The sequence below is a fragment of the Cardiocondyla obscurior genome, linkage group LG08, assembly GCF_019399895.1.
Source record: "Cardiocondyla obscurior isolate alpha-2009 linkage group LG08, Cobs3.1, whole genome shotgun sequence".
Classification (NCBI taxonomy): domain Eukaryota; kingdom Metazoa; phylum Arthropoda; class Insecta; order Hymenoptera; family Formicidae; genus Cardiocondyla; species Cardiocondyla obscurior.
In genome coordinates, this window is record NC_091871.1 from 4,306,350 (window position 1) to 4,332,050 (window position 25,701).

The window sequence follows — 25,701 nt, forward strand, 5'->3', positions numbered from 1 at the left end:
GAACGGACCAAGAATGTTACTCGACTTGGGAGATAACCGCGTGTACGCGCGGCGCAGCTAAGTGGCGCGATAATGCCCGGCCGTCCCGTTCGTTCCCGGGAACGCGTCTCGGGTCGCCCTCGAGGGGAACGAGGGAAAGGTGGAGGCGCGAGGAGGGAGGGAAAAACTCGCCGGGCTTTATCGGTGGCGTTATCGCGCGCTCGCGCGCGCTACACGAAATATAATATTTTCTGTAACCCTCTCTCGACCGCGACGGCGCCGTTTCCCGATACAAGGGCCCGATCCTTCTACTCCGCGGGATTATTTTTGTAAACACCCGGCGAGAGAGCCCCGGTTGCCGAGCTTATCGACGTCTTTTTGTTTCTTTTATTTTATCGGTCATTCTGCTCCGCGAGCTTTCGTAAAAAGAGAAGGCATGATGTTACATGAATTAAAGACGAGGCTAATCTTCCCTTCGACTCGGTCGTCCGATGGCAACTCGGACTAAAGTCAAGTGTGTCTTACAAGGCGATCGTAATGAAAATACTATAGAGCGCTCGATTTCGGTTCCGATTCCGTGAACATCCTTCTTTCTGTACTTTCTTTTTTTTTTTTTTTTTTTTTTTTTTGAGTCGCAAGACTCGTCGGCAAACCGGATACGCATCGCCTGTTCGCCCAAACGCGACGAACGCTTGACTCGTCGAGAAACGTGTTAATTGACGTTATTCCAAGTGGTCGCGACCGCTACCAATTGGGCTGTAAACCGGGCCGTATGTGTGTGCGTGCGAAAGCGAAGCTACGAGACGGCGGTTCGACTGCGACATCCGGTTTGGCCGCGGTCTCCGACGACTGCACGTCGTTCCCGGAATCGCTCTTTTCCTTTGGGATCCGCGCGAACGAGCCTCGCGTCGATCGATCGAGCCTCTCGTCACGCTTGAATCTGCCGTTCTCTGCATACCGAGAATCCCGCCATAGTTCTGCGAACTACGAGTTTTTCGGACAGCTCCCGACCAAGTCAAACGTGCTCCGAAACCTTCGGATTCCGAGAAAAAACGAGGGAGTCGCGACGCCCTGGACGGCACATCTCGAGGAGGAAAAAAAAAAAAACAAAAAAACAAAAAAAAAACAAAAAGGGAGCGCGAACGGGGAGACCGCGCGAGGGAGAAATCACGTTACGTACCGCGTAGGTGCGACGCGGAAAAAACTCTCGAGCTCTCTTCCCTTCGCCCACGCCCTCGTCGACTCGACGACGGGGTGGCCTCGGTGACTGCAAAAAAGCCCACGGGAAAAACTTCGGAGCCGTCTCTCCGCGCGTGATTACGCGCGCGGTACACCATCGCGCGCGCACGGCCGCGAAAAAAAGGTTCCGCAAGCATTTTCGCGCATTTCGTGCGAGACGAGGAGGAAAGAGGGTGATCGAAGGGGTGAAATAGAAGGAAAGAGAGAGGAGAGACTATTCGTTATTAGCGCCGGAACGCCGTTACACGTGAAAAGAAGAAAAAAAAAAAAAAAATACGTGACTTATTTCGCGCCTTCCACACTCCTGCGTTCTCTTCCCGCGTCCGCCCCCGTTAATATTCGCCTCGGCGAACAAGTATCGGTACGCGAAGGAGAGAAGGAGACGCGGCCTGTTACTTTTCATCTGTCAAATCCATCGGAGCGACGGGCTGCGGAAAGAGCCCCCGGTGTGGAGATCGAACCGATGCCGAGGAACGAGAGCGAAACGATAAGGTGGTCGTCGTCGTCGTCGTAGTTGCGGAATGGAGGGTCGCGAGAGAAAGAGAAAGAGGAGGTGGAGTAGCTACGGCGGTACGCGGCGCGAAATGCTCTTCGCTGATTTCCTTTTCTAAATATGGCCGCCCTCGTGTACGTTTTCTCCCGGTGTACTTTACTTCTCTTTCTCGCGCGCTTCTCTTCTCTTCTCCTCTCCATCCCCGCGCTCTCCTCCTTCACCCCGCGTGTCCCGGCGCGACGCCGCGCGCCGTAACCGGCCCTGCTTGCCCGAGGTTCTACTTGATTGCCAAGGCGTCTTAACCTCGGCCTCATAGCAGCAACGAAGGTGGCAGCACCGGCAACAGCAACAACTCCGAGTCCGCGCGGACTGCTCGACCGCAGTGACTCGAGATGCGCCTATAAGAATCGCGCTTTGCCCCTCGTGGCCAACCTGGGCGCATAAAAATGCATGGCGACGCCCCCAGCGCGAATAAAGAGGCGTCGTCGGCGAGCTAAAAAGACCAATCCGGTGTAAAGAACGGTGCACCAGCGGCCAATCGTGTGCATTCCCGCGTTCCGCGGACGACAGTCGATCGTTGAGTCCGCGCGGACATACGTATACTCTCTACCTGCCTTTATTATGCCTTTCTACGCGCTCTTCCCCTCGCGGCGTGTACGCGCGTGTACGTACGTGTGGACGTGGTGTACGCGCGGTACGTGGTGTAAGCGCGGTATACGCGGTCGAGGATATACTCTGCCGGCGAATGACGACGGGGAGAAAGGGGAGGCGAAAAGGGGGGCTATATTCCCGTTGGTCTCTTCTGCTCTGATCCAAGCGCGGAAAAGGAGCCGCGACGAGAACGTCGTTTTCGTCGCCTTACAGCGCGCGCACCTTCATCGAACAAGCAAGCAACATATTTCGCTATGTGTCCCTCATCCGCGACCAATTAATGCCCGACGCCTCTTCTTTCAGGATCGCTTCTCGAAATTGTAGTTCGACGACGTTGCGCCGATGCTCGAACCGCCGATGAAACCCGCAGGAACGTTCGACCAAGCGTGTAACGATCGTCTCCTCCCCCTCTTTCGTAGAAAAAAAAAATGCTACAACGGCATTACGTTGTAATTCGTAATTCGCGGAGGAATCGGGCCTACGTGGCAGAAGAAGCGAAGTAGAACAGAACCCCGTGTCGTCGCGAATGAAGCCTCGATTTCAGGCCGCTTCACCCCGCGATGCAATGCCGCCAGCGATTAGAGAACCGCTTTGCCCCGACGCACGTGCACGGCTGATGAAACCGCTCGAAATCCGATCTCATCGATCTAAGAATCTCGAGCGGCCGCGACGATAACGAGTCGTCGCCGCCGCCGCCGCCGCTGGTCGAGGAAATTAAATTACGTTGTTTTCATTGCCGATGTCTGTAAACATCCCGATTATCGATCGGAAATATTTTTTTTTGTAATCCACATTTTTGCAGATTGCGCAAATAGGATTATCGTGAGTCGTAACTGAAATTTGTTCTCGTTAGTCAGAAATACGCGAAATCGGATTTACGAATAGCCTCCCCCTCTCCTCACGCGCTTACTCAAAAACGAAATTCGGATAATACCGGGATGAAGCGACGACGACGGGAACGAGTCTGAGATCCGCGGAGGCTGTTTGCCCGTCTTTCTAATTCGCCACCGGCTGCAATTACGATCTCGATAATGATCCTCTCCACGCCTCGCGCGATTATGAAAATTTAATCGGCGATATCGAGCCCGACGGAGCTGGACCGTGCGTAAAGCGATCTAATTTCTTGGCAAGCGTAATAATCAGTCACGCGTGTAATTACTGACGCTCTTCACGTACTGCAGATGTTACGTGCCGGTATACCGCACGGTTACACGTCGACGCATTTTCGCCAGCGGCTTCGATTATCCGATGAACTAACGGAAAATTAGAGAAAAAGGCAAAGCAAATAAAGTAGCAATGAAATAACAGCTCACTCTCGTCCCTAATGATTCTATAATTTTCATAAATAATTCGATATCTCTGTTATCTAATTAGCGCGGTAATTATTCGCATCGTGCTGTTTAGCTACCGAAAGGGTGTTTCACGTTAATCCTAGGCATTAAGCGGCATTCACTTTCATCTTGCTATCACCACGCGAACTCTAACGATCCCTCGGTGGTCTTACGAATTAATTATTCAAGCGAGATTACTCGCCAGTCGACGATCTAAGAGTTGGAGGTGCAGATCGACGCGGCAAAACAAAGGGAAAAGGGATACACAACTTTATTGGTTTTCTTTTCTTGTACAGCTGTTTGGTTATTAGAACGATTAAACATACAATACGTTATCATAATCATGTGTAAGTTTTATGTGTACGGGTGTTTGTGTGTGACTCGTGTGTGGAATACGCGCCTTAAAATGACGCCTCGTCGAGAATGTCTTCGCAAAATTGAATCTTGTAAAGAGTTACTTGCATGAAACACATACATGACAAAACTTCGCTCAAAACTTACAACGCCACCAATTTCAACAAAATATAATTATTATAATAAGTGATCATAGGACATATCAAATTTAAATTTAATTTATTCTTCCAACGTTCGAACAATCAGAATTTTTTTACGATTAACTTAGCGAGAATAAAAAATTGAAAGAGAAAAAAAAAGAAAAAACTTTACGTAAGCGAAAAAGACAATCCGGAATTAGCAGGTGCAAAAGATATAAATAAATGCGTGCGTAATTAACAATTTTTACATTCATGTATGTACAGGTATACGTTTTTCTTTAACGGACATTATATCAGTTTTCCGTAAAACCGATGTCAATTGTTCTCAAAATTGACATTTAATGTAAAATTTGATTTAAGGGACTCTAAATATTAATTATAAATTTAATCCGAAGAATAATTCTATATCAAAGTGTGATTCTATCAAAGCAGATATTGATATGAGCATATGGATAATATATAGATACATCTGCACCGTGCCATCAGCGACAATTAAAAATGTATTCTCTTTCTCCAGTGAAACAGGGAGATAGAAAACTGTATATATATTTCTTTTCTTTTAACGTAATTGTTTGTTTCTTGCGCATCAATTTTCTTAAGACAATCGTCGTCTTCTATTTTAGAATATTTCTTTTCGATTTTACCTATCTCTTTTATCTGGTAGCGCAAGTTTATACGATATTATATTGTTGGCTATTATTTTGGGGGGCGATCTTGATCCGCGAAGTATTTGGTCGCATTCGGGAAACGCAACGGATCCGGAAAGTCCGGCGTACCGTATCGACACGGATTTAAGCAGTCCCTGATCGCTTGACCGAATGCGCGTCGCACAGCCGGGTCCGCTGCGACGGCCACGGCGGCACCTTCAACTTCTTCGACGCCGGCACGACCGACTCCTTCTCTGACCAGTCGTTCCATAGACGCCGTTATTGTCGAGTGATTTGGCGTAGGGCTGACTAGTAATCGTGGTTTTTGCTGTTCAATCAGCTTGCGACGTTTGCTTGGTAGACCGCCTAAATATGCGTCACTAAACGTTACGCCACTGTTTGGTGTTACACTCTGCATCTGTCTACGTTGTCTCACACCATCGCGCGCAATAATTGGCACCCAATCCTAGAAAAAAAAAAAAATTTAACTTATTAATTTAAATTATTTAATATAATTATTAATTGTCTCTACACCAAAAAATAAAATAAAACTGTAAAATATATTTGGATTAATTAAAAAAAATTTTTTTAACATACCGATGGTAAAGCTTCATGGCCAGGGAATGTTTCCGGGATTTCTTCTCGATCCTCTGGTATTGAGCTTTCGCGTGCTGGTTGTTGCTGTGTCTGTTGTTGCTGCTCCAAATTTTCAGTTTCCATCGGCTATACATTTAGAATATTATTATATTATTGTATTATTACAACGGTAAAAAAATAATACGAGTTTATTACCTCATCTTCAGGTTGTGTTTGTGTCGACTGGCGAGCTGAAGCCGAAGATACGGATGATGATTGAGACGACGCTTCCCTATACACTAAAAGGGGTATGATTTCCGAATCCGGTGGTTGTGGTACGCATAAAAAGTAAGTACGAAGATGTGTGATAAATCCGTTTAGTACCCACTGAAGAAGAGCGGGATTACCACCGTCCATCAAATCACGCTAAAAATAAAGCAACGTTAGTAGAATGTATGTAGATTCTATTTACATTCTTGTACAATATTTAAAAAGAGTAGAGACTAACCATAAAACGCGTCGCAATCGCCTCCAATCCTGCTTGGCCGCCGCGTAGCGAATATCGAAATACTGTACAACTTTGGCTGCACATATTAATTAGGATATTTAATACATCCTGTCCGAATCTTGCATCGTCGATTCCTAAAAATTTAACGCGTGAATTTTACTTACTGATTTTAAAATGTATGCAAAACGCAAAAACAGAATACTAACCACTGTCAAATAAGATTCTAAGTATGTCTCTTGTGTGACGAGCGACCAATGATTCGATAGTCGCGCAAATGTCGACGCGAGATCCACCTCTGCTAGTAGTGTCTTCTTCGGACGCCAGAAGATTTTGAATGTGTGGTCGTAGTTGAGAAAGTAAACGTTCGGTTGCTTGTTCTTGAAGAACTTCCGGTGATGAGGCGTTCGTGAACGTGTCCTGTAGGAATTCTTGTAACGGTCTTCGAAGACGAGCAATAGGTCCCCATTGACCGAGACGTACTCTAATTAATCCGTCCAGACTCATACTTTGCGCCTGTTTGATATAAATTTCTCTTAGTATTGTAAATGATAAGCATATTCGGAAATGCAATAAGTGTAATAATAAAATTACCAGCAATACGAAAAGATCGACGAGGAAATTCTCCTCTCTACCAGATTCGTGCGACGTTAAAAGATCCAAAGATAGCCCCCCGCCCTCGAACAGATCAGCCAAGGTGGGAGCATTTCCCATTGAACTGATCACCAAAAGAATTACAATTTAGTACTATATATTTATAATAATTTTTTTTTTATCGTAATTCAACATACTTATCGCTCAAAAATCCAACATGTATATTATTGCCAAGCACTTGCATTATATTTCCTATACTTTCCATCAAGTTTGGAGCTGTAATACGATTAATATAAATATCAAAGTAATTATTTAAATGTACCGTTATTATTAAATCGTAATTATTGTTACTATTAATATTGATGTTGGATCCCGCTTGACCGCCCGCCGACTGATTCAGCATCTGTCGCAAAAAAGTCGCGAAGGAATTATTAGCTGCTTCTGCACTTGACGCCGATGTTGCATTTGTAGAAGTAGCACTAGTGGTCGTTGTTGAGGTTGTTGCTAAAACATTTTTTCAAGTTATAGAAACGCGTACTTAAAAAAAAAAATTATTATATTTTCGTATTATCTACCAGTTTGATTCGTTTGATTCTGAGCATCTGTTGTGGCTGTTGAGGTCGTACGTGTTGTTTGCGAGGAAGTCGTCACACCGGTTGCAGAGTTGAAAGTGGTATTTGGAGAACGGTAAACGTGATGTGAATTGCATGGAAGGTACAAGTCGAAATCGTGACCCAGCCCGATATTCATGCCGAGATCGATCGGATGAACGTGGTGGTGGAACACGTGCGGCCGTGATGTACTCCGAGTTTGTGTAGAGGTGGTAGGATGAGTACCAGAATTGCTTCTATATATTTCAAAATTATTTGATTAAATATCGTCATATTAAAAATAATAAATCTAAGGTTACTATAAATACAAAAAAAAATTACATAAATTATGAAGTAATTGCGTCGTGTTACGGAAATATTGTCGATATTATAAATAATGTTATACCGTGCTTGAGTGCTTTGACCAGCATTCGTGCTTCCACTATCCATTGTTGAAGAGATACCCTGTTGCGCACTCATAGTAGTAACGGGAGGATTTCTCGTGCTTATAGTCGTGGTAGTAATACCTCCGTGCACCATGTGTCCGGCTACGGCTTGCATAAAATTTCGCATGAAATAAGGCGGCGGTGGCGTACCAAATGGAAATACATTTGTTCTACCTGCAACATGGAAAACGTCGAATAAGATAAATGTTACTTTTCTTACCACGCGTCATAATTTACAACAACGTTGACTTACGAGCATTATTATTATTTTCATTGCCTGACGTGTTCTGTTCATTGCTTGAGCCAGTATCTATATTACTTTCGGAGCTAACTTCCATCAGCACTTCAACATTGTTCGGCAAGTTGAATACTGTATCTAAAAAAGTGAATAAATAAAAATTCTCATACGAATTAAAAGAATTTCTCTAGCATTTCACAGAATCGTATGGCGATGAAATAAAACGTACCAAAAGGTGATTGGCCTTGATCTTGTTGAGACTGTTCTGCCTGCGATTGTGCAGTAGTGTCGGATTCTCGCTCTTGACTACTCTCTTCTGTAGCAACGCGCGATGAAGTTGCCGATTCCGTGTTACTCGAATGCGTTTGATTACCAGACTCTGCCGTCTCGTCATTACTATTGTTATTATTAGCACTACGGCCATTTAAACTGATGTGAGCCTGTAAAGAAATTAAAAAGAAAATATGTAGATAATATCAATTATTTTCGTCGTATACAAGGTGTTCGATAGCAAACAAACACCTTGTATATTTTTGGTCGACATGCTCACCTCCACTTGGATTGGTATACCAGGCTGTAGAATAGCTGAATGTTGTACTATTATTGGTCGACATCGCAAGTTTCTAGGCGGCGGTTGACTCATGTCGATAATAATGTCGCTTAGCGCATGACAACTGTGCGATATAAGGTGTAGAATTTCACTGACTCCGTCCACGATTCTCTGACTTTCTTCTGCAGTATTCGGTCCAGGCTAAACAATGATTGCTTTTAATAAAACAAAACTGTGCTTTAACAATCAATGAGATTGTTCATCGACTTACCCCGGGTGGTAGCGAAGGATCAAGAAGTGTAAGCATGATATAACGATCCAAGTACGGTCTCAATCGTTCTTGAGTGTTGCAAAGTCTTTGCAATAATTCTGCCATTTGAGGAGGTCGCGGAAGACTAAAAAAAAAAAAAAAAGTTAATAGCTATACCTAAATCTGTTAATCAAATTGTTAAATATATAAATTTATACATACTCTTGCTGTTGAGTTCGTCTACTTTGATTAGCATTGCTTGATGCAGTCCCTGAGTCTGTAGTCGTTTGCGATTGTGATTGTGACTGTGATTGAGACTGCGACTGTGATTGCGACTGCGACTGTGATTGCGACTGCGTTTGCGACTGCGACTGAGTTTGCGACTGCGACTGCGATTGTGATTGTGACTGCGATTGTGATGGCTGCACATCACTCTGCTGATCATTTCCATCAGTTGAAGTTCCCCTATTCCCACCATTATAGCTACTTCCTAAATATAACAGAGAATTTAAAACGTCACGTTTTACAATATAAAAATGTATTAAGCTCATTTCGTGAGTAATCAAAATCAGATTTGTAAATGTACCAACCTCTGAACAACGTAACTGCTCGCGCTCCAGCAGCTGACAACGCGGCTGTGATAGCAGCAGCAGCGGCCTCGGCAAGTCTAACACCATCATCTCTAGAAACATCGTTGGTTCTGAAAAATTATAAAAGCATTATTACAGTGCAAGAAAATAATAACTTATTTAATTAAAATAATTATTCCATTTACTCGTTTTGCTCAATTTCTGATTCTTGAGATTGCTGTTGTTGATGATGATGATGATGATGATGATGTTGGTGTTGATGTTGGTGTTGCTGCTGGTGTCCTATCGACTGGTTGGGTTCAGCGGGCGGATGCAAAGGAGCATTAGGATTATCCAGTCGATCAATTAATTCATTGACACGATCAAGCATTCGACCTGCGTGATTCAACCGACTACCAGATAAACTGTTGCTCAATTGTGGAATACCTGAGAAAATGATCAAAAAATGACGTGTTAACGAATAAAAATGGAGAAAAGAAAATTTTTTATGTTATACCGTGGCCTTCCACAATTTCAGCTGGTACAGACATAGCACCTAAATACATAGCGTTTCCATGCATCTGGGTGCGAGTAACCCGGTAATGTGGTCTTTGCGAGCCTTGTCTGCTTTGCGCCTGCCCCTGTGTTTGCCCACCGTCGTTTCCATGCTGTCCAGGCTGAGGTGGCGCGCGTTGTACCAGGTGTATAACTTTCCCATTGACATCTGCAAAATCAAATTGTGTCAGTGAATGCCTATAGCTTATCTTGCAGCCTGCTGCAAGTTATTTGCAAATAAATAACGTATATATATATGTATATATATGCAATATACATGTACCATAATCATTTAATTTCTTTTCGTCTTGGAGCACTCGTCCGCAATAAATCAACCTCTGTGAATCAGCTGGTACTGCGACAGATTCTGCTATGTGCTCTTTAAAGCCACGTACTGTGATTTGCTTTAAGGGAGAGAAAATATGCAGATACATTATACAGGGTGTCTCATACCTTACAACCCACTCGTTAAAGATAGATAGATCTCATTGAGACAAATAAAAAAATCCCGTACCATTTTATAAAATTCTTGCTCGTTTTCGAGAAAAAAATTTAAATGTGTAGCGTAGAGCGACAAGGAAACTGCGAGCGAGTAAGCGCGACAAACGACGGCGCCATTCGTAACCATTCGCCTGTCGCGCTCACTCGCTCGTAGTTTCCTCGTCGCTCTACGCTACACATTTTAATTTTGTTCTCGAAAACGAGCAAGAATTTCATAAAATGGACTGTTTTATTTATCTCAATGAGATCTATCTATCTTTAACGGGTGGGTCATAAGGTATGAGACACCCCGTATAATTAAAAAAATAAGAGAGTTCACATAAAAAAGGAGGAGGTCATATACAATGTTGTCGAGCACAACACTGTCTATATCTTATTGCAGTCCCCAGATGTTTACTAAAGACATCCAGAAACTCATGCCGACTGACACGTGACGATAGACTGAAGCAAGATGAGGAAAGAGGAAGGTGGGGGAGAGAGGGAGAGCAACTTACGTCGTTTTCCAGGGAAAAAACGTGATTTTGCGAATCCAAGGTCTTGACTGTTAAATCGATCATCTTAATAGGTGCGTGGGGCTCCGGCTATGATGAGGGCCTCGAGACGTCGCTCGGACGCACAATTAACAGCAGTGATGCTCAAGAGACCCGGGCTAAGGCTGCGAGACGTCACGATGTCGCCCGCGAAGCCAAAAACGAGAAATTAAGAGACGAGGTGGCGTCGTACGACACGAACGGAAGTGAACGTCGAGACAAATCCACGGACTCCCCGTTCACTGCGCGCACGCTCGTTTCACCCGTCACGTTCTCACGCTCACGGTCCTTATCGCGCGGGTCTCATAACGTCGTCACAATGTCGCACGATGCACGAAGGCGTACGAGGATGACGCAAGGACGGGAGGCGAGGGGACGGAACGGACATTACCCAGAATGCGCTTTATCGCGAGGAAGCCGAGGAGCGCTAGCAACCATATGAGAACGATAATCCCTAGATCCCAGAGTCGTCGAACTTCCTGAGAGGGTGAAGTTGCCGCGTGAAGTTACCACGACGAAGTTGATGGAGGCGCAGACAGATGGGACGACGATACGCAAGTTTGAGATTCGGCGGTAAGTCATCATTCGGCCTATTCAATCAGACGAGATTCAATTGTCTCTCTCAACTAACGTACTTTGTAGGCAAAGCTACGTACATCTTGGACATCCGAAAAGGATTTTGGCTCGCGATACTTTAGGGGCATTGGAGATGTAGGAATATGTACGTCGAAACAACCGGAATTACGTGAGTGGTGAGAGTAAAAAAATAATTTGCACAACTTAATTTTCTTTATTTTTGTACGAGAAACAAAACGGTTTTGTTACGACAGTTTATTACTCATCTCAAGGGTAGCGATTGCATCTCGTGGATTCGTAGTTGAGGGTAGTATACGCTATAAAGCTGAAGGGAAAGACACCGCATGACGTCCCCTTCGGGGGGCACGTAATAATCTGAGAATAAAGATCTAAAGTTGATGAAAGGGCAACGAGGATCCGGTAAGGTCCACGCCGATTTCTGGAAACGTTTAGCTCGAATCTACAGCCAGACAGCATTTTGCTCTGGCTAGGATATTTGAGGAATGTTAATGGTATTTTGATATTATCATGTGCAGGAAGCAGGGTACACGTCCTACATCCCGCGAGACTTCCCCATGGAATTGTGGATCCGACGCGACGACAGATGCTCTAATGCGTCGACCCGCGACGCCCAGCCGCATCTCCCTCTGGTCCCTGCTGCGGCAAGAACGCGGCGACCCTGCAAGGGTCCAGCACAGAAAAGAAGAACTAAGGATGGGCAATGGAAGTGAAAAGTTTGGCCGTGGTAACAGGATGTGGGCGCTGATTTTAAATCCCTATCGTAAACACATGCATCAGAGGCTCTCAACACGGTCTTGGAATATTTTGACGAGAGATGTATGGTATTTTCAAATAATTATCATCTAATCATTTACATAATTGGTACACATATATATTAGTATAGATATGCAGATAAATATTAGAAATATAGATAGATAAATTAGTACAAAACTGAAAAGATAAGTTCAGGTGCAAAACGTTTTTTTTTTGTCTTTCTTATTGTTTCTGCGGTTGATTATGAATTGCCAGGCGAGGTTTCAATTATTTTGACAAATATAATGAAACATTTTAAAGAATGTATGTTTGAATAAAACAAACTCTGTCGTGATTCAATTTAGAAGCAGAGAAAACTCGCTAAACTTGCAGCTTTACGACGCCTGATCTAGATTTAGATCGTCAGTCGTCAGTCGTTAGTAACGTGTTTAACTTAATCTTCTCTCATACAGCTTGTTTTTACCCCTTTCGCGGTCAACCATGCGGCGCGGCGCCATGTAAACTGAACGAATCCGGGAAAGGATAGATGGAGAGAGAAAGAGAAAAGGAAGAAAAGGGAGCCACATGCCAGAAGCGTGAAAAAGCGGAGACAAATATTTCTTTTACAGGATATAATTCGGACTCCACCACAACTTTCAAGAAAATTAATGGTATTGCTCTTTCTTTAGTAAAAGAAAAAAGCAAAATTGGCAAGTTTATAATATGCTTCCCGGTTTTGCAAAAGGAGTATATACTTATAAGTTGCGAAATGCAAGTTAAAACGAGGTACGAGAAAGTGTAGCAAAGATGTAACAGAGAAAAGAAATATTACATGTAAAATATCGCCCTCGCATTTAAAATGAACTCGATATTTTTATTTTTTTCAGGAAGCAAACCAAAGTTTAATGAAAGACTGTTACAAAAGAGGATTAATTTGTCGTGCAGAAGACAATGAGTTTACTCATTAACATTAGACATGATAAATTCAGTGGACCGACCGATTTTCACACTTAGGGTCCTTGTCGCCCACGCCAAGCGATTATCTCTCAATATCTCAATGCAGCATGTAAAACGCCTATCGTGTATACTTGTGCGGGATGCCCACACCGCTACCTTCCTCGCTCTGCTTCCACTCTTTGCTCTCCTCCTGCTTCTTTCCTCCACCGTTTCTTTTTCTCGATAAGAAAAGGAGGAGTTCGCCTGCATACCTCGAAGCTATGCGGTATACAGATGCAGGCAGAGCGCCGGCGAGAAACGATGTACTTATACGGACGCCGATAGCCGCGAGAAAAAGAAGAGAGAGTAAGGTATATTAAGATTTATTTTATTTTGCAGCAATTATTTAAGTACACGACGTCCAGTCATTTTAAAATATGTGTCATTAAAAATTGGCAAAACCGAATAAATTGCCTGCAAGAATTTTATGTTTATGCTACGTTATATATCAAGCTTTTCTCTGTGTTATAGCGTCGTGATGTATCCTAGAATAATCTTAAAAAATGACATCGAAACATTCTCAAAGAGCTACAGTGGAAAACCCGGCAATCGTTCCAAGATACGAAAAGTTAGCATTTTTTTATTTTAAAGTAATTAATATATTTTACATTGCTTATCTATATTTCAAAAGTGAGGCATACATGTAAATTAAAAGATCAGTTTAGTATTTTGAACTTCAGTAAGGCTGTTAAACAGAAAGAGAAAGAGAGCTGGCGAAAGAAGCGAGAGCGCGTGACGCGGCGACTGAGGGCGGCTGGCGCGGCGGCGGCCGTGTGTGCGTTGGCGCCAGGCCGCATTCTCGCATTCGTTAAACGACGCATGGAGTTAGGTTCCTCCGCCTCATACCTCGTACCTTATGCCTCGTGCCCTGCTCTGTCTTGCTCTGCCTCGTCTTACTGCTTTGTTTTGCCTCTTAGCCTCCTCTCTCGCATGTTGTGACTTCCTTCCTTGCTCCCGTATTACTCTCTGTCTGCAGCGAATAATAACAACAGCGGAATAAAGAGAAAGTCTCTCGCCTCTCGTTTCTTCGCACCTTTGCCTTGACGAAAAACTAAATAAAATTGTATTTCTTGGTATGGGGATTACCGCCATTTATTTCTCTTTTTCAGCTTTCAGCAGAAAATGAGAAGTAAAAAAACTGAAGCAGTGTTCTTCGCTGCATTGTCTGCAGTTTGATGACCTTTATGCCGGGAAAGATTAGACGAATTGTAGGCGCCAGTCTACAGATAGATGCTGTGGGTGCTAATGTGGAATAGCTTAAAGAGCATGTAAGGCGAGTCGCGGTGGCGCCATACTTGAGAATTTGCACGACATACCTCTGGCAAGTTACAGCACATAAATGGGTACGTAAATCACGCGCGTAAACAGCTACGTTATATAGATAGAGGCGTTTACTCGGATGACAAGCGACCCGTGAAGCGCCGCCGCCGCATCGGCGAGCTCATTAAGTAATCGATATTATTTTATGATGAACAGAGGAACCCTTGATAGAACACTTACGATCTCGACACGGACACGCGTACTCCACGCGGGATCGCTCTCCTTACGATGATTAACGAACGTGTGGCTGGGATTTATCTCGCCAAAGTCTTGTAAGGGTGAGAGGGCCCCGTTTCTTGCGATCCTGTTTACGTTCTGATAAAAAGCTTCGGAGTGGCTTCCGTTATAATTCCGGCTACTTAAAGCTCAAAATAATTTCAACACTTGCGATAAGGTAAGATCGAGTTATACCTAAGCTTACATGGGACTATGTATCTGTTTCAGATGGTACCGAAAAAGGATAAAAAAGGAAAGGTGTCGCGACAAAAACTACCAGGCTACCTGAGATGCCCAACATTATAAATCACCAAGCATTCATTGAAATGTATCCGGACGGGACATTAGGTTGATCCAAACTTAATAATCGTTGATAATGAATCAGCTGAGCTTAAACCGAACGAATCCAACGATGACGACAACAGTTGTTTCCTTATCAAATAAAAAAAAAAAAAAAATAACAATAATTTACGAATCTAGTTTTCAGAAACAAAACGACAAAGAAATAAAATTACAGCTTTGCTTATCTTTTAAAGTTTTGATAACTATCCAATGTGTAAGTTAAATTTAATAAATCTACAGTAGTCGACGATTATCTGTATAATATATAATCGATTTTTAGACTTGTATTTTTAGGAGATAAGCAAAGGGACAGAAGAGAAAGGAATAACCGATCGCCATGAAATGGTTTACGATGAAAAGAGGAAGAAAATACGATATAGGGCGAGCGGAGAAGACAGCGCGAAAGAATTATCTGGTGTATATTTTCTTTAATGTCGTGCACCGTACGAAGCAGTTAAGCAAAGGTCACAAGTTGAGCAATCTGCCTGTTTATCGGTGCAAACAACGGTTGCGGCGTGTATGCGATGCGACAAACGACGAAAGAAAGGTTGATGAATCTTACGCCGGAGCGGTTATCTTTAATTCTTCGTTTTTTCTAAATTAGAATCCTCAAATAGTAATGTGATATCTCTCTCCTTAGGTGCAATCAAAACTTCCGGAAATAATTGGATAAGTGTAAAAAGCGATGAAAACATCGCCTACCGGATTCGAGTAAGCGCGGTAGCCACGGCGAGGGAGTAAGGAACGTGTTATGGGGAACGGCAGCAGAACGGAGAGGAGGTGCACGAGGTGAACAACAACGAGACGAGGAAGGAGAGGAACGAGAATATGCATAGTATTGGGGTGTGGTGGTAACGCGCAGGGGGAGAGCAGCTGTTGCAGCCGAGCCGGGTCGGGCTGGACCGTTCGTGAGTGAGCGCGCGACCGGTAGAAAAAGAAGATGAGCCCGTCGGTGTACGCGCGTAACGTACAACGGAGGGGGTCGTAAGAAGAGTGAAGAAGAGCCCGGAGGGAGTCCCTCGCCGAAGGAGGCGTGCGGCGCCACGGTGGGTACCGACGCGACGACTCGGTTGCGACTATAAGTAAGTCTCGCGCGGTGCGGCGCGACTTAATGCCGTCGCCGCGTCCGTGGCGCCAAGAGGAAGGCCCGTTGACGACGACGATAAACTTCCTTCTCGTGCGTACTCGCGACTACGAAATAAAAGATAGAGCGAAAGAAAGAAAGAGAGAGATAAGCGCGGTAAAGTTATATTCCGTAGGATGGTGTGGCTCAACGACAGTACAGATAACACGTGGCTGTCAGTCGCTATTGCAACTGTATCAACTTCGCCTGCCAGTGTTGATTAGTGATCAGCGATATAGCAGTGCTTAAAAGTAACACCGTACTAGGGCGAATTTAATAATATCGTACTAGGGCAAATTTGTTGTACCCGCTATGAAATGTGTTAACGTTGATACTTTCTTTAATAAGAAACGGTTATAGAGTTAAGCAGACGTTTACTGTCGTGAGACCTATAGCATTCGTGTACATAGTGCATTAAAAGACATTCTTGGAAGTGGTCGCACAGAAGGTGACTTTACCGTTTCGCCAGCCGCTTGTCGCGGAATATCATTATTTTATTATTCTAATAATCATCTCACAGTTTACAGTCAGTGTTTCCGCTCCCGCGTTAAGTGACAGCATGTCTGGCATTCTCTATACACTGCTAGGCCTGGCGGCCAGCACGAGTCTCCATTGCGCGGTACGCCGCGAGATCAGCCCGTGCACCTGCCGACAGGAGGAGTTTCCTAGTCCCGTTATTAACCAAGCGGCAGTGACAGCGACGGTGGCTGCGTCCACCGGTGGAGTCGCCAACACGAACAACAATGCTGGCGGCGGTGGCGGAAGTAGTGGTAGCGGCCACCACATAGGGGAGCGAATCGAGGTGCTATGCGAGAAGATGAAGTCGTTTGATCAATTGGCCGAGGCATTAAGCGGCAAATTTACCCCCGAGCAGCAGATCACCTTGCGAATCGCTCATTCGAATTTGCGAGACATATCACGCCACGATTTTAAGGAGCTGCGTATGTCTATCACTCGGCTCGAGCTGAATCACGATCATCTTGGGTAAGTGTGCGATATACAGACTTTGATAACGGAATAATCCGTCGATGAACTCCGTTGCCATCGAAAAATCGCTAATGTGCCGATGCATGCGTAAACGATGATCTTGAATGGTAAGATTAGTGCCGAAGTGCCGAAGTCTTCGGCGAAGTCGTAAAGAATCATGGGAACGCGATAATGACATGATTTATCAGTCACGGTTACTACAATCCGCCGCTTATACGATTGAGATAACGACGGTTTCGGAGATCATCTATTCCTCAAATGTGATAAACACTAGCTAAGCAACTTTTCTCTTGTCAACATTCCTTCATTATACGTCAATTATTTTTTTTAGAATCCGTTAAAAAGATTAAGTTGCTCGATTAATTCAATGTCAAGTAGAAGTTGAGAAGGGCTCGGCGAGAAGAACGGATTGTCAGCGAGATTTCTATGAAAATCTTACAAGACGGCCGAGAAGTCGGGCAGACCGGGGCTGAAAAATGCTGATGGCAAATTGAACAACGAAACGCCGAAGCCGTGATGCATGTCTGTCACCCGTGCTCGTGTACTTCGTCGCATAGTCTCTCTGTTTGAAGTGTGCCACACACGTCGATACGGCCGGCCAGTATCTTTGCAAAAGGTCATCGTCTGCTATTGCGGACATTGAATGGAGGCATTTATATATGTATAACAAAGAAGCGATCTTAATTCCCACAACGAGTATTTGCGAAGCGTTTGCGGCGCCGTTTGTATACGCGTTTGAACTTTCGCCAAGGTATACATCGAGAAAACTATCGTAAACGACGAATCATCGCATTTATAGCTAATTATCAAGCCAAATCAATTTCAGATTCTTTGTAATCCTCATTCATAATCATTGCAGATTTCAGAATCGCATTTGTCACGAATTTTTCTATGGGATTCTGCACGGTATTATTAGATAAAACGATAATAAAACAGCCGTGACGTAACGACCAGTGCATAGCGGAAGCAGGATATCGTGACGGATATCGTTACATAATGGTTTTATCACGAAGATTGGTGAAGAAAGGCGATGAATCGTCTCAATATGTCTCGATGTTACGGCGAATTCGGTGCAATAGTCTCTCCGGTCGAGATGACTACGAGTTTTCCAGTCCGTACGTTTGAGTCTCGTTCTATTTATTATTTGTCTTTTTTATATAATATCTACGGTAATCGTTGATTTTTTTGCAAATAATATAATAATGAAATATAAAGGACGACTGATTAGCTTCCTTGATTATCTTGCTCCGTGCATGCGATTGATAATGAGAAAAAGCGCGGCGGTCCTTGAGGATATGACTCTTTAAGAACGTTAAGTATTCTCCCGAGACAGCGGGACGGGGTGTGTAAGAATGAAATCTTAATCGTGCCTGACCTCTTCGCGCGAGTTATCGTGCGAAGCTGCTATGTGTTTACCATCGTGGAATAATTAAATAACGAGTCGCAATGAGCCAACGCTAAGTGTATAATCAAAACGATAACGTCTGGCGCGTCGCCACTTTTACAGGGTCCTCATTGGCTCGGCTCGTTGCTCCGGTCATGTATTACTACATAAATGATAAACAGCGTTGTAAGAGAGTAAAATGTGAAATACTATTGCTCTTTTCGATGGCATTAAAAAAGACGCACGCACACACAGAAATCTTTAGAAAAATAATAAGCATCGCAAGCGCGGAAACTCCACTCGCGTGATTACCGTGTGTCGTCTATCATTTTCCTGAAGTCAAGGACCGTGAACGAGCGTGATGTCGTGATTTACAGGGTCGTGGACGGCGATGTTTTCGCCGGTCTGGGTCGTACGCAGTATTTGAGCCTCGCGGACAATGAGGTGCCGTCGATACCAAGGCACATCTTGTCGCATCTATCGCTGTTACGAACTTTGGACCTCAGCAGAAACCGGATAAGCCGCATCGATTTGGATGACTTCAAGGTAAATGACTCGGGATCGAATTACTTTAAAGTTCGCACGTACTGCGAAAGAGAGAGAGAGAGAGAGAGAGAGAGAGAGAGAGAGAGAGAGAAAAAAGTAGAATAAAAAGATGTGCTAATATAAAGATATTCATATTCAGTCTATATTTCTACGTGCTATAAAATTATTTTTTTTTTTAATTGCCAGGAAAATGCTGCTTTTGTATCTCGTGGAATTTTTAAAACAATACTGCTATCAAAAAGATCGAAATAAAAATCTATGAGATCTATAACACTTAAATTTGAAAGAGGCTATTTAAAAAAAGAAAAATCATAAAATTGAACAGTCAACGGAAAGGAGAGAAAAAAATATCAAATTTATTACGCCACGTTCGCGATTTAATGTTCTCATTTTTTGTTTCAGTACAATCCGACACTTCAGCACTTGGCCATGGCAGGAAACGCGATCTCCGAGATGACCCCGGGTTCGCTGCCGTCTCTAGTGAAACATTTGCATGTCGGCAGGAATCGTCTGAAAAGCCTAAATCATACTTTAAGGTGCCTTTGATTTACTCTTTTCTTCGCGAATAAATTTCAGCGAATTTTAGTCTAAACAATCAAAATTTTAATATTATAAATTACAACGACAATAATACTAGAAATATATTCTATTAATTATCTTTGAAACTCGCGTTTCATACTCAAAAGCTACGCAGCGTCTTGCTCATCCTGTTTACTTATCGTTTAGACACTACGTCTCTTATCTAATTGACTTATTGAGATGTATGCCGAATCGCTGACTAAAGAAAACTCCGTGGGTGAACTATTGATCGGCATCGACCTTTAAAATTGTACTTCGAAACTGCGATTTCACGTGTTCGTTCGATGCCACGTAGAGTAGAATGCAGCCACCGCGATTCAACCACCGAGATTTAGCCACGTGCCCTACTTGTTTGCTTTACAGAGATTTGAATCAACTCGAGTGGTTGCTCATTAATTCTAATGAGCTCACGTCACTCGACGGTGAGCTGCCGTCGTCCGGTCACAATCTCAAGATGCTTTACGCCGTGGATAATAAGCTGACGCATCTGCCGGCTGAGTTTCGATACCTTCATCGTTTGGAAACCCTCTTCCTTCAGCAGAACAAGATCCGAAATCTTGATGGCACTTTGCAGAAAGCCAGACGCCTAAAGTTCTTGGAGCTCTCATACAATGAATTACAAGAGGTATAGTATAATAATATATACAGGGTGATTAAAGTGTCTCTCTTAATAACTATGGGTAAACATTAAAAATTAATTTTTTAAATATTGTTCCTAGGAGATAAAAAAAAAATAGCTTTAGATCGGAAGTATATTAAATAAAACCGAAAAAAAATGTTATCAGTGAATTTTCGATGGATAGAAAAATTACAAGGAAGTTAAGATAGACGGAATAAACCTGCGGAACTGCGAATTTGCGGAGCATCGTCAGGCAAGCACATTCGAAGCGCACGTGCTCTCGAATGTTACGCTTTAACGCGCACGACGCGACGAGGGAGTCGGGGGAGGCAAAAGCGCGCTATACATTGAACCAATTACCGCAACATAACGTAATTATTGCCGCCTTCCGCCTGGCGGAAGGATCTCGAGCCAGCACTCGAACGAAATAAGACGGACGTATCTCGCGACTTTCTTGTTTAAATTGTATGAACCGCCGCGTCGGCTCGAATGCGCGTTTATTAGATCACGCGATTCACACGCACGTAGTACATATTATATTACAGATAAAAATTAAATAATTGCTTTGAATTGTACTTTTTCAGCTGAACACGGACGATTTCTTAGAAGCCGAGATGTTGGAGGACCTCGAACTCGGGCACAACTCCCTCAAATCTCTCGGCGGCGCGGACGGCGATGGAAACGGAAGTAGCGCCCTTTATCCTCTTAGATCATTGAAATGTCTGAACTTGACGCACAACGAGCTCCGCGAATTCTCTCTCGCGTCTTTGCGCGGTCTGCGCGAGCTTAAGTTGCTTGATCTGTCGAACAATCGGATCGCCAGACTCCACCGAGGAAGGCCGTCTTCCGAGGTAGGTATCTACGTCATCTGATACTTTGTATACCAATGAACGTCATCGTTCAAGCAGTTTACATTGTCCGATCTGATGTCCGGTCGGAATCTATTCGTGATGCTCGCAGAATTTAGTAGAGGAGGAGGGCGAAGAGATCGCGGGCAGCACTATTCAGGACTTAAGTCTTCAGCATAACGAACTGCGGAGCTTGGACGGCTCTCTGTTTCTGGGCATGAAGGAGTTACAGAGGCTTAATCTCAGTCATAATGCGTTGGGCCCGACGATCGGGCCGCGCGACTTACGTGGTCTCGATGGGCTTCGCGTGCTTGACATTTCCCATAATCAACTTACCACCCTCGAGGATACATCAGAGGTAAATATATAAAGATCTGCTTATTTTTTCGTTTTTTTTTCTTCCTTGTTTGGTATTTAATTTATTATATTTTTATAAATTATTACGATTTAGACGTGGCTACCATCTCTAGAAGAACTGAACGCGTCGCACAATCGCCTTGTCACGCTGTCTGGTCGAGATTTTCGTGGTTTCCCGGTGCTTTGCTGGGCCGATGTCAGCATGAATCAAATACGTACTCTTATGCCAGAGCTGGTGGCCAATACACGATGCACAATTCACGGAGTCCCCGACGTGCTACGTATATACCTTCAAGGTGAGTTTATATTAGATGCATTCTCTCTTTCAAGGCATCCCTCTTTGTAGCCTTTTAGTATCATATTTAACGCCACCATATATGCACGTAAATCCATTCACGCGCGCAATATAGATAGCTTATAATAACATTACATAATAGCGGCAAATATTAGAATTTTTATCATCTTATTTGCGAGACCAAATATTGATGAATTTAATTTTGATATAACATAATTGCTTAGATGAAAGGAGGAAGGACCGATACTCGCAATATTATCTATTATCCGGTCAGTAGAAAGATTCGTCGCAGACGAACGGTAATCGAGTTGACAACCGTAAACGGGACTCTGATTCCCATAGAAGAATCTTCGCTCCAACGACTGCTCGTATCGCAACGGATTCTGACATGTTGCAAGCGAATATTCCATTTGATAAAATATAGATTTCACGCTATGTTGCAATATCTATAGATATACATTACAATTCTGTGAAGCCCCAATTGATATTGCTTCTCTACTTCTCCGCTAATATTCTTCTCTTTCGACAGATTTGGAACAGTTTGATAATATTTAGTAATTATTGGAAAAAAATTAATTTCAATTAGACCGTTACAAGATATTAATTGGAAAGGACAGAACGATGCGTGGCGCCAGCATAATTAATAAACACCGCTTGTAAGGTCCAGCGTGGACAAACAAACCGAGAGAAGGCGAGGCTGGAGAGAAAGAGGGAGAGAAGGGACCAAAGAAGAGAGCGGCTAAGAAAGGGAGAGAGGGGAACGGAAAATAAATTACTCGCTGATAATCGCCTTGGCTCCGTTCGGTTCCCGAGGCATACGTTATTTGTTACAACGGTTACATTTCTTGCGATAACCCTCGCTGTGGCGCCATCTCATTATTTATTGTATACCGGCGTCTGCCCATTGAGTTTTTTGTTATTGTTAATATATCGTTTCTCTTTGCAGCCACAATATCGTGCCCAATCCCGTTATCTCCGTCTGTTTTCAGCTTCCAGCTTGACATTTTCTTCATTTGCGGTTTCGCACCAGGAAACCTGTTGTAGAACTTGTAATGAAAATCGCGACGGGAAATTTGAGAGGACTCGCCTGATTTGCATCGCGAACCACTGTCATTAACGATTAATGCAACTAGATGAATCTTAGTTATCGCTGCTGGTTCCACGTCATTATTAATCATGTGTCTTTTTACGATAACTTTTTTTTTTTTTTTTTTTTTTTTTTGTGATAATTTACGATCAAAATATGACTCGAATTTAGGGCTGAGATACGATAAATTTTACAAAAGCACGAGATATCAGAAACGAAATCATTTGTGATGTTCTTCACATACATATATCTTTTTCTCTCATTAATCATATTTTATTGTTGCTGCAGTTCATCACACAATAAGCCCTTGCATTTAAACATACATGCTTTGTTCATAGATAATCCTGTGCTGTGTGACGCTGGTCTGGCCGACTTGACCGTCGCACTTGAGGTAAATCACGCCAAGGTTTATGGAATTGGTAGCGATTGCCCAACTACGACAACGTCTGTGTCCCCGGCGATGGTCGAAATGACGTCGAAGCTGCCACCGGCACCGATACCGCCGACGCTTCTGCTGGCTGCTGCAGCGGCCGCGGCAGGAGGTAACGTGTCTTTCGCTGCAACCCTCGAGTAAGGGCCTTGGCATGCGCCGTGATACGTGCTGGCCCAACCAGAAAAATTGCGCGAGCACCACAATGAGGGTGAAAATCTGACGAACACAGGAAGAGAGGAAGACTTAAAAAATTCGCGCGAGAATTCGTCGTCTTCGGTTTGGACGAAACGGCAGAAAAAGCTCGAGATAGACCACCAAAGTATGTGTGGAATAATCTTCAGGAACGGGCCATCTCTGTGAATACCCATTAGTAGTGCGCATCGCATGTATATGCATTGTGCGTAATGTAACGAGATCGACGATATATTTCTGAACGCTGTCGAAAAAATTCGTTCCCAGCGATTTTAAAGGGGCGGTGTGTTTGTGCGTCTGTCCGCGCATAAGAGAAGCGATTTATGACCGGTGATTTTATGCTGCCAAGAAAAGCACCTTCTTTAGTTGTAACAAGTTCCGAGAAACAGAGAAAGATGGACGGATGGTACAATCTCGATACGTATACTTAGAAGAATCTCACCTGTTCAAAAATATCCTGATGGATATTTAGGCTGCACGAAAACTTTATTCGTCCGATATTGAAGTCTTGAATTAATTCAAGAAAAATTAAAATCCAGAATCGGTGTGCAACGTTCGTAAACGAGTGAATGCGATATCGTATCAAATAAAAATTATTCGCGTTTTTGTTCAGTAACAGACGTGGTCTTTACACACCCTTGCATTGTAAATAGTTTTCATCAGCAAAAAATCTTGTTTAGAAGTAAGCCGTCTCAGATTTCTCTTTTTACCAAGTCGATTTTAAATGCAACTTAGTAATTGACAACGTATCAGTAAAGCTCGATATTGCATGAATTAGTGATTCATTCTTACACTTATCAATTAATTTTTTTTTCCAGAAACTTAAACTGCAATTTTGCATAGATTTAATGACGTATTTAATGCGACAGAGCAAGCAATATTATATAACAAAAGCTATTGAAATAATAAAAGTTGTTGAATATTGTTATGTTTTGGGAAGTGCAAAATAGAACATCCAAGTGTCCCGAGATTACGGCGGAAATATGTTAATCAACGCTTTCTCGCATATCGCGGCGATACAAATAAAGGAAAACAGCAAACTACATTCTACAATATTGATAATTCGCGGAAGACTTTGGTCTTCAATCAAGTCTCTAGATGGTCATGTATATGCAAATGAATTTCCAACAGGTCAATGGAGCAAATAAAATCTGTTAACTTTATGCCGTTGGCACAGACAGATTGGCAGTGGGCGATCAATTGACTCCTTCGTTAATTCGTGCCAATAGGGACGAATTGTTATCAGCATGCCTCCAAGCATATATAATGGGATCAAGCCGTTTGTCATTCGCGTACGGTGTTCGGTTATTCCATGCGCGCGTAAATAATATTACGATAAATACAGCGTAAGTAAATGTCCGTTTTCGAAAAAATTCGTGATCTCCCTTGATTCTTTCAACACACACACATACATACACACACACCCATATATAAAAATATATTTTTTGCATATACATTGCAGAAGGCAGCCAATAGCACGACTGCTAGCTTAATTTTAGTTAGAACTCCGAATCAAAATTATTTATCTTTATTTTAATATAAAAGTAACCTTATAATAAGTAATAAGTAGGTTCTTTTAATAATTCAATATGTACACAATTATACAGGCTTGAAAATTCATGTTGAATGTTACAACGAATTTAATATTTAATAAATCGATGTAATATTCAACGTCGGTTCTCAAGCCTGCATGCTTGTATATACATATATAAAGTGACTTTGCATCGCGGAGAGACATCATGAGACTCTTGAAATAAATGATTAAGTATTAAAACTAATGAATATAACGCTTATCTAACAAGTATATGAAATACCACCGAAAATCGAATTTGTAGATGCGTGATACATTAACGTAAATTCCAAATGTACTGATTTTACTTATAAGTAAAATTCTCATAGTGCTGCAAGAACGCGATGCAACGTTAATATGTACGTAGATATCATTTATATATATATATATGTCTATACATATGTATAAGTGTATATATATATATACTTATGAAAAGACAAAGCAGAAACCTGTTTATGTAATTTTAGCAACTAAGTTATTGTCTATCCGCACTGTGATTTGCAATTTGCTCTCTTACAATTTTCTTACGGCAAAAGTTCAAGGAATTCCGTTGTAATGGCGATACGCTCACATAATAAAACCGTGCCGACGTTTAGACAGTAACATGTGGTATGTTACATATCTTATACATATAACAATTTATTTTAGCTATTTTAACTTTTATTAATAAAGACCGCTCTCCTAATGAGAGACTCACCAAGTACATGTTATTCTTTATAAAATATCTTATTCTATGAGCA

At 42.8% G+C, this 25,701-nt stretch overlaps 2 protein-coding genes and 1 long non-coding RNA gene across 10 annotated transcripts; 2 read left to right on the plus strand and 1 right to left on the minus strand.

The window, feature by feature from the left end:
* Window positions 1-3,948: 3,948 nt before the first annotated feature.
* LOC139105005 (large proline-rich protein BAG6) lies at window positions 3,949-11,051 on the minus strand. 4 transcript variants are annotated; one of them, XM_070660827.1, is made up of 20 exons: window positions 10,703-10,973; window positions 9,991-10,111; window positions 9,709-9,876; window positions 9,359-9,599; window positions 9,174-9,283; window positions 8,806-9,073; window positions 8,605-8,728; window positions 8,334-8,534; window positions 8,013-8,223; window positions 7,799-7,921; window positions 7,506-7,719; window positions 7,085-7,356; window positions 6,861-7,013; window positions 6,707-6,785; window positions 6,510-6,633; window positions 6,125-6,431; window positions 5,919-6,052; window positions 5,627-5,836; window positions 5,432-5,557; window positions 3,949-5,300 (listed from the first exon to the last, which is right to left on the minus strand). In XM_070660827.1, exons 1-20 carry the CDS (start codon window positions 10,763-10,765, stop codon window positions 4,884-4,886), a joined length of 3,666 nt encoding a protein of 1,221 aa, XP_070516928.1. In that variant the 5' UTR covers window positions 10,766-10,973; the 3' UTR covers window positions 3,949-4,883. The 4 variants fall into 4 exon arrangements, with proteins under 4 accessions (XP_070516928.1, XP_070516927.1, XP_070516929.1 ...); XM_070660826.1 differs by having other exon boundaries at window positions 9,670-9,876; window positions 10,703-10,969; XM_070660828.1 differs by lacking the exon at window positions 7,799-7,921 and having other exon boundaries at window positions 9,670-9,876; window positions 10,703-11,051.
* A 136-nt stretch (window positions 11,052-11,187) lies between these two features.
* On the plus strand, window positions 11,188-14,956 carry LOC139105020 (uncharacterized). 3 transcript variants are annotated; one of them, XR_011546117.1, is made up of 9 exons: window positions 11,188-11,311; window positions 11,381-11,490; window positions 11,851-12,151; window positions 12,541-12,853; window positions 12,955-13,374; window positions 13,535-13,631; window positions 14,173-14,406; window positions 14,540-14,661; window positions 14,828-14,941. It is a non-coding gene; the product is annotated as an uncharacterized lncRNA (long non-coding RNA). The 3 variants fall into 3 exon arrangements; XR_011546118.1 differs by having other exon boundaries at window positions 11,381-11,483; XR_011546119.1 differs by lacking the exon at window positions 14,540-14,661 and having other exon boundaries at window positions 14,828-14,956.
* Window positions 14,957-14,978: 22 nt separating this feature from the next.
* Ltl (larval translucida) lies at window positions 14,979-25,664 on the plus strand. 3 transcript variants are annotated; one of them, XM_070660833.1, is made up of 11 exons: window positions 14,979-15,155; window positions 15,222-15,488; window positions 15,582-15,987; window positions 16,585-17,048; window positions 18,813-18,981; window positions 19,384-19,517; window positions 19,924-20,185; window positions 20,764-21,030; window positions 21,140-21,385; window positions 21,479-21,680; window positions 23,105-25,664. In XM_070660833.1, exons 4-11 carry the CDS (start codon window positions 16,624-16,626, stop codon window positions 23,338-23,340), a joined length of 1,941 nt encoding a protein of 646 aa, XP_070516934.1. In that variant the 5' UTR covers window positions 14,979-15,155; window positions 15,222-15,488; window positions 15,582-15,987; window positions 16,585-16,623; the 3' UTR covers window positions 23,341-25,664. The 3 variants fall into 3 exon arrangements, with proteins under 3 accessions (XP_070516934.1, XP_070516933.1, XP_070516935.1); XM_070660832.1 differs by having other exon boundaries at window positions 15,236-15,488; XM_070660834.1 differs by lacking the exons at window positions 14,979-15,155; window positions 15,222-15,488; window positions 15,582-15,987 and adding an exon at window positions 16,017-16,512.
* The last annotated feature ends 37 nt before the right edge of the window (window positions 25,665-25,701 follow it).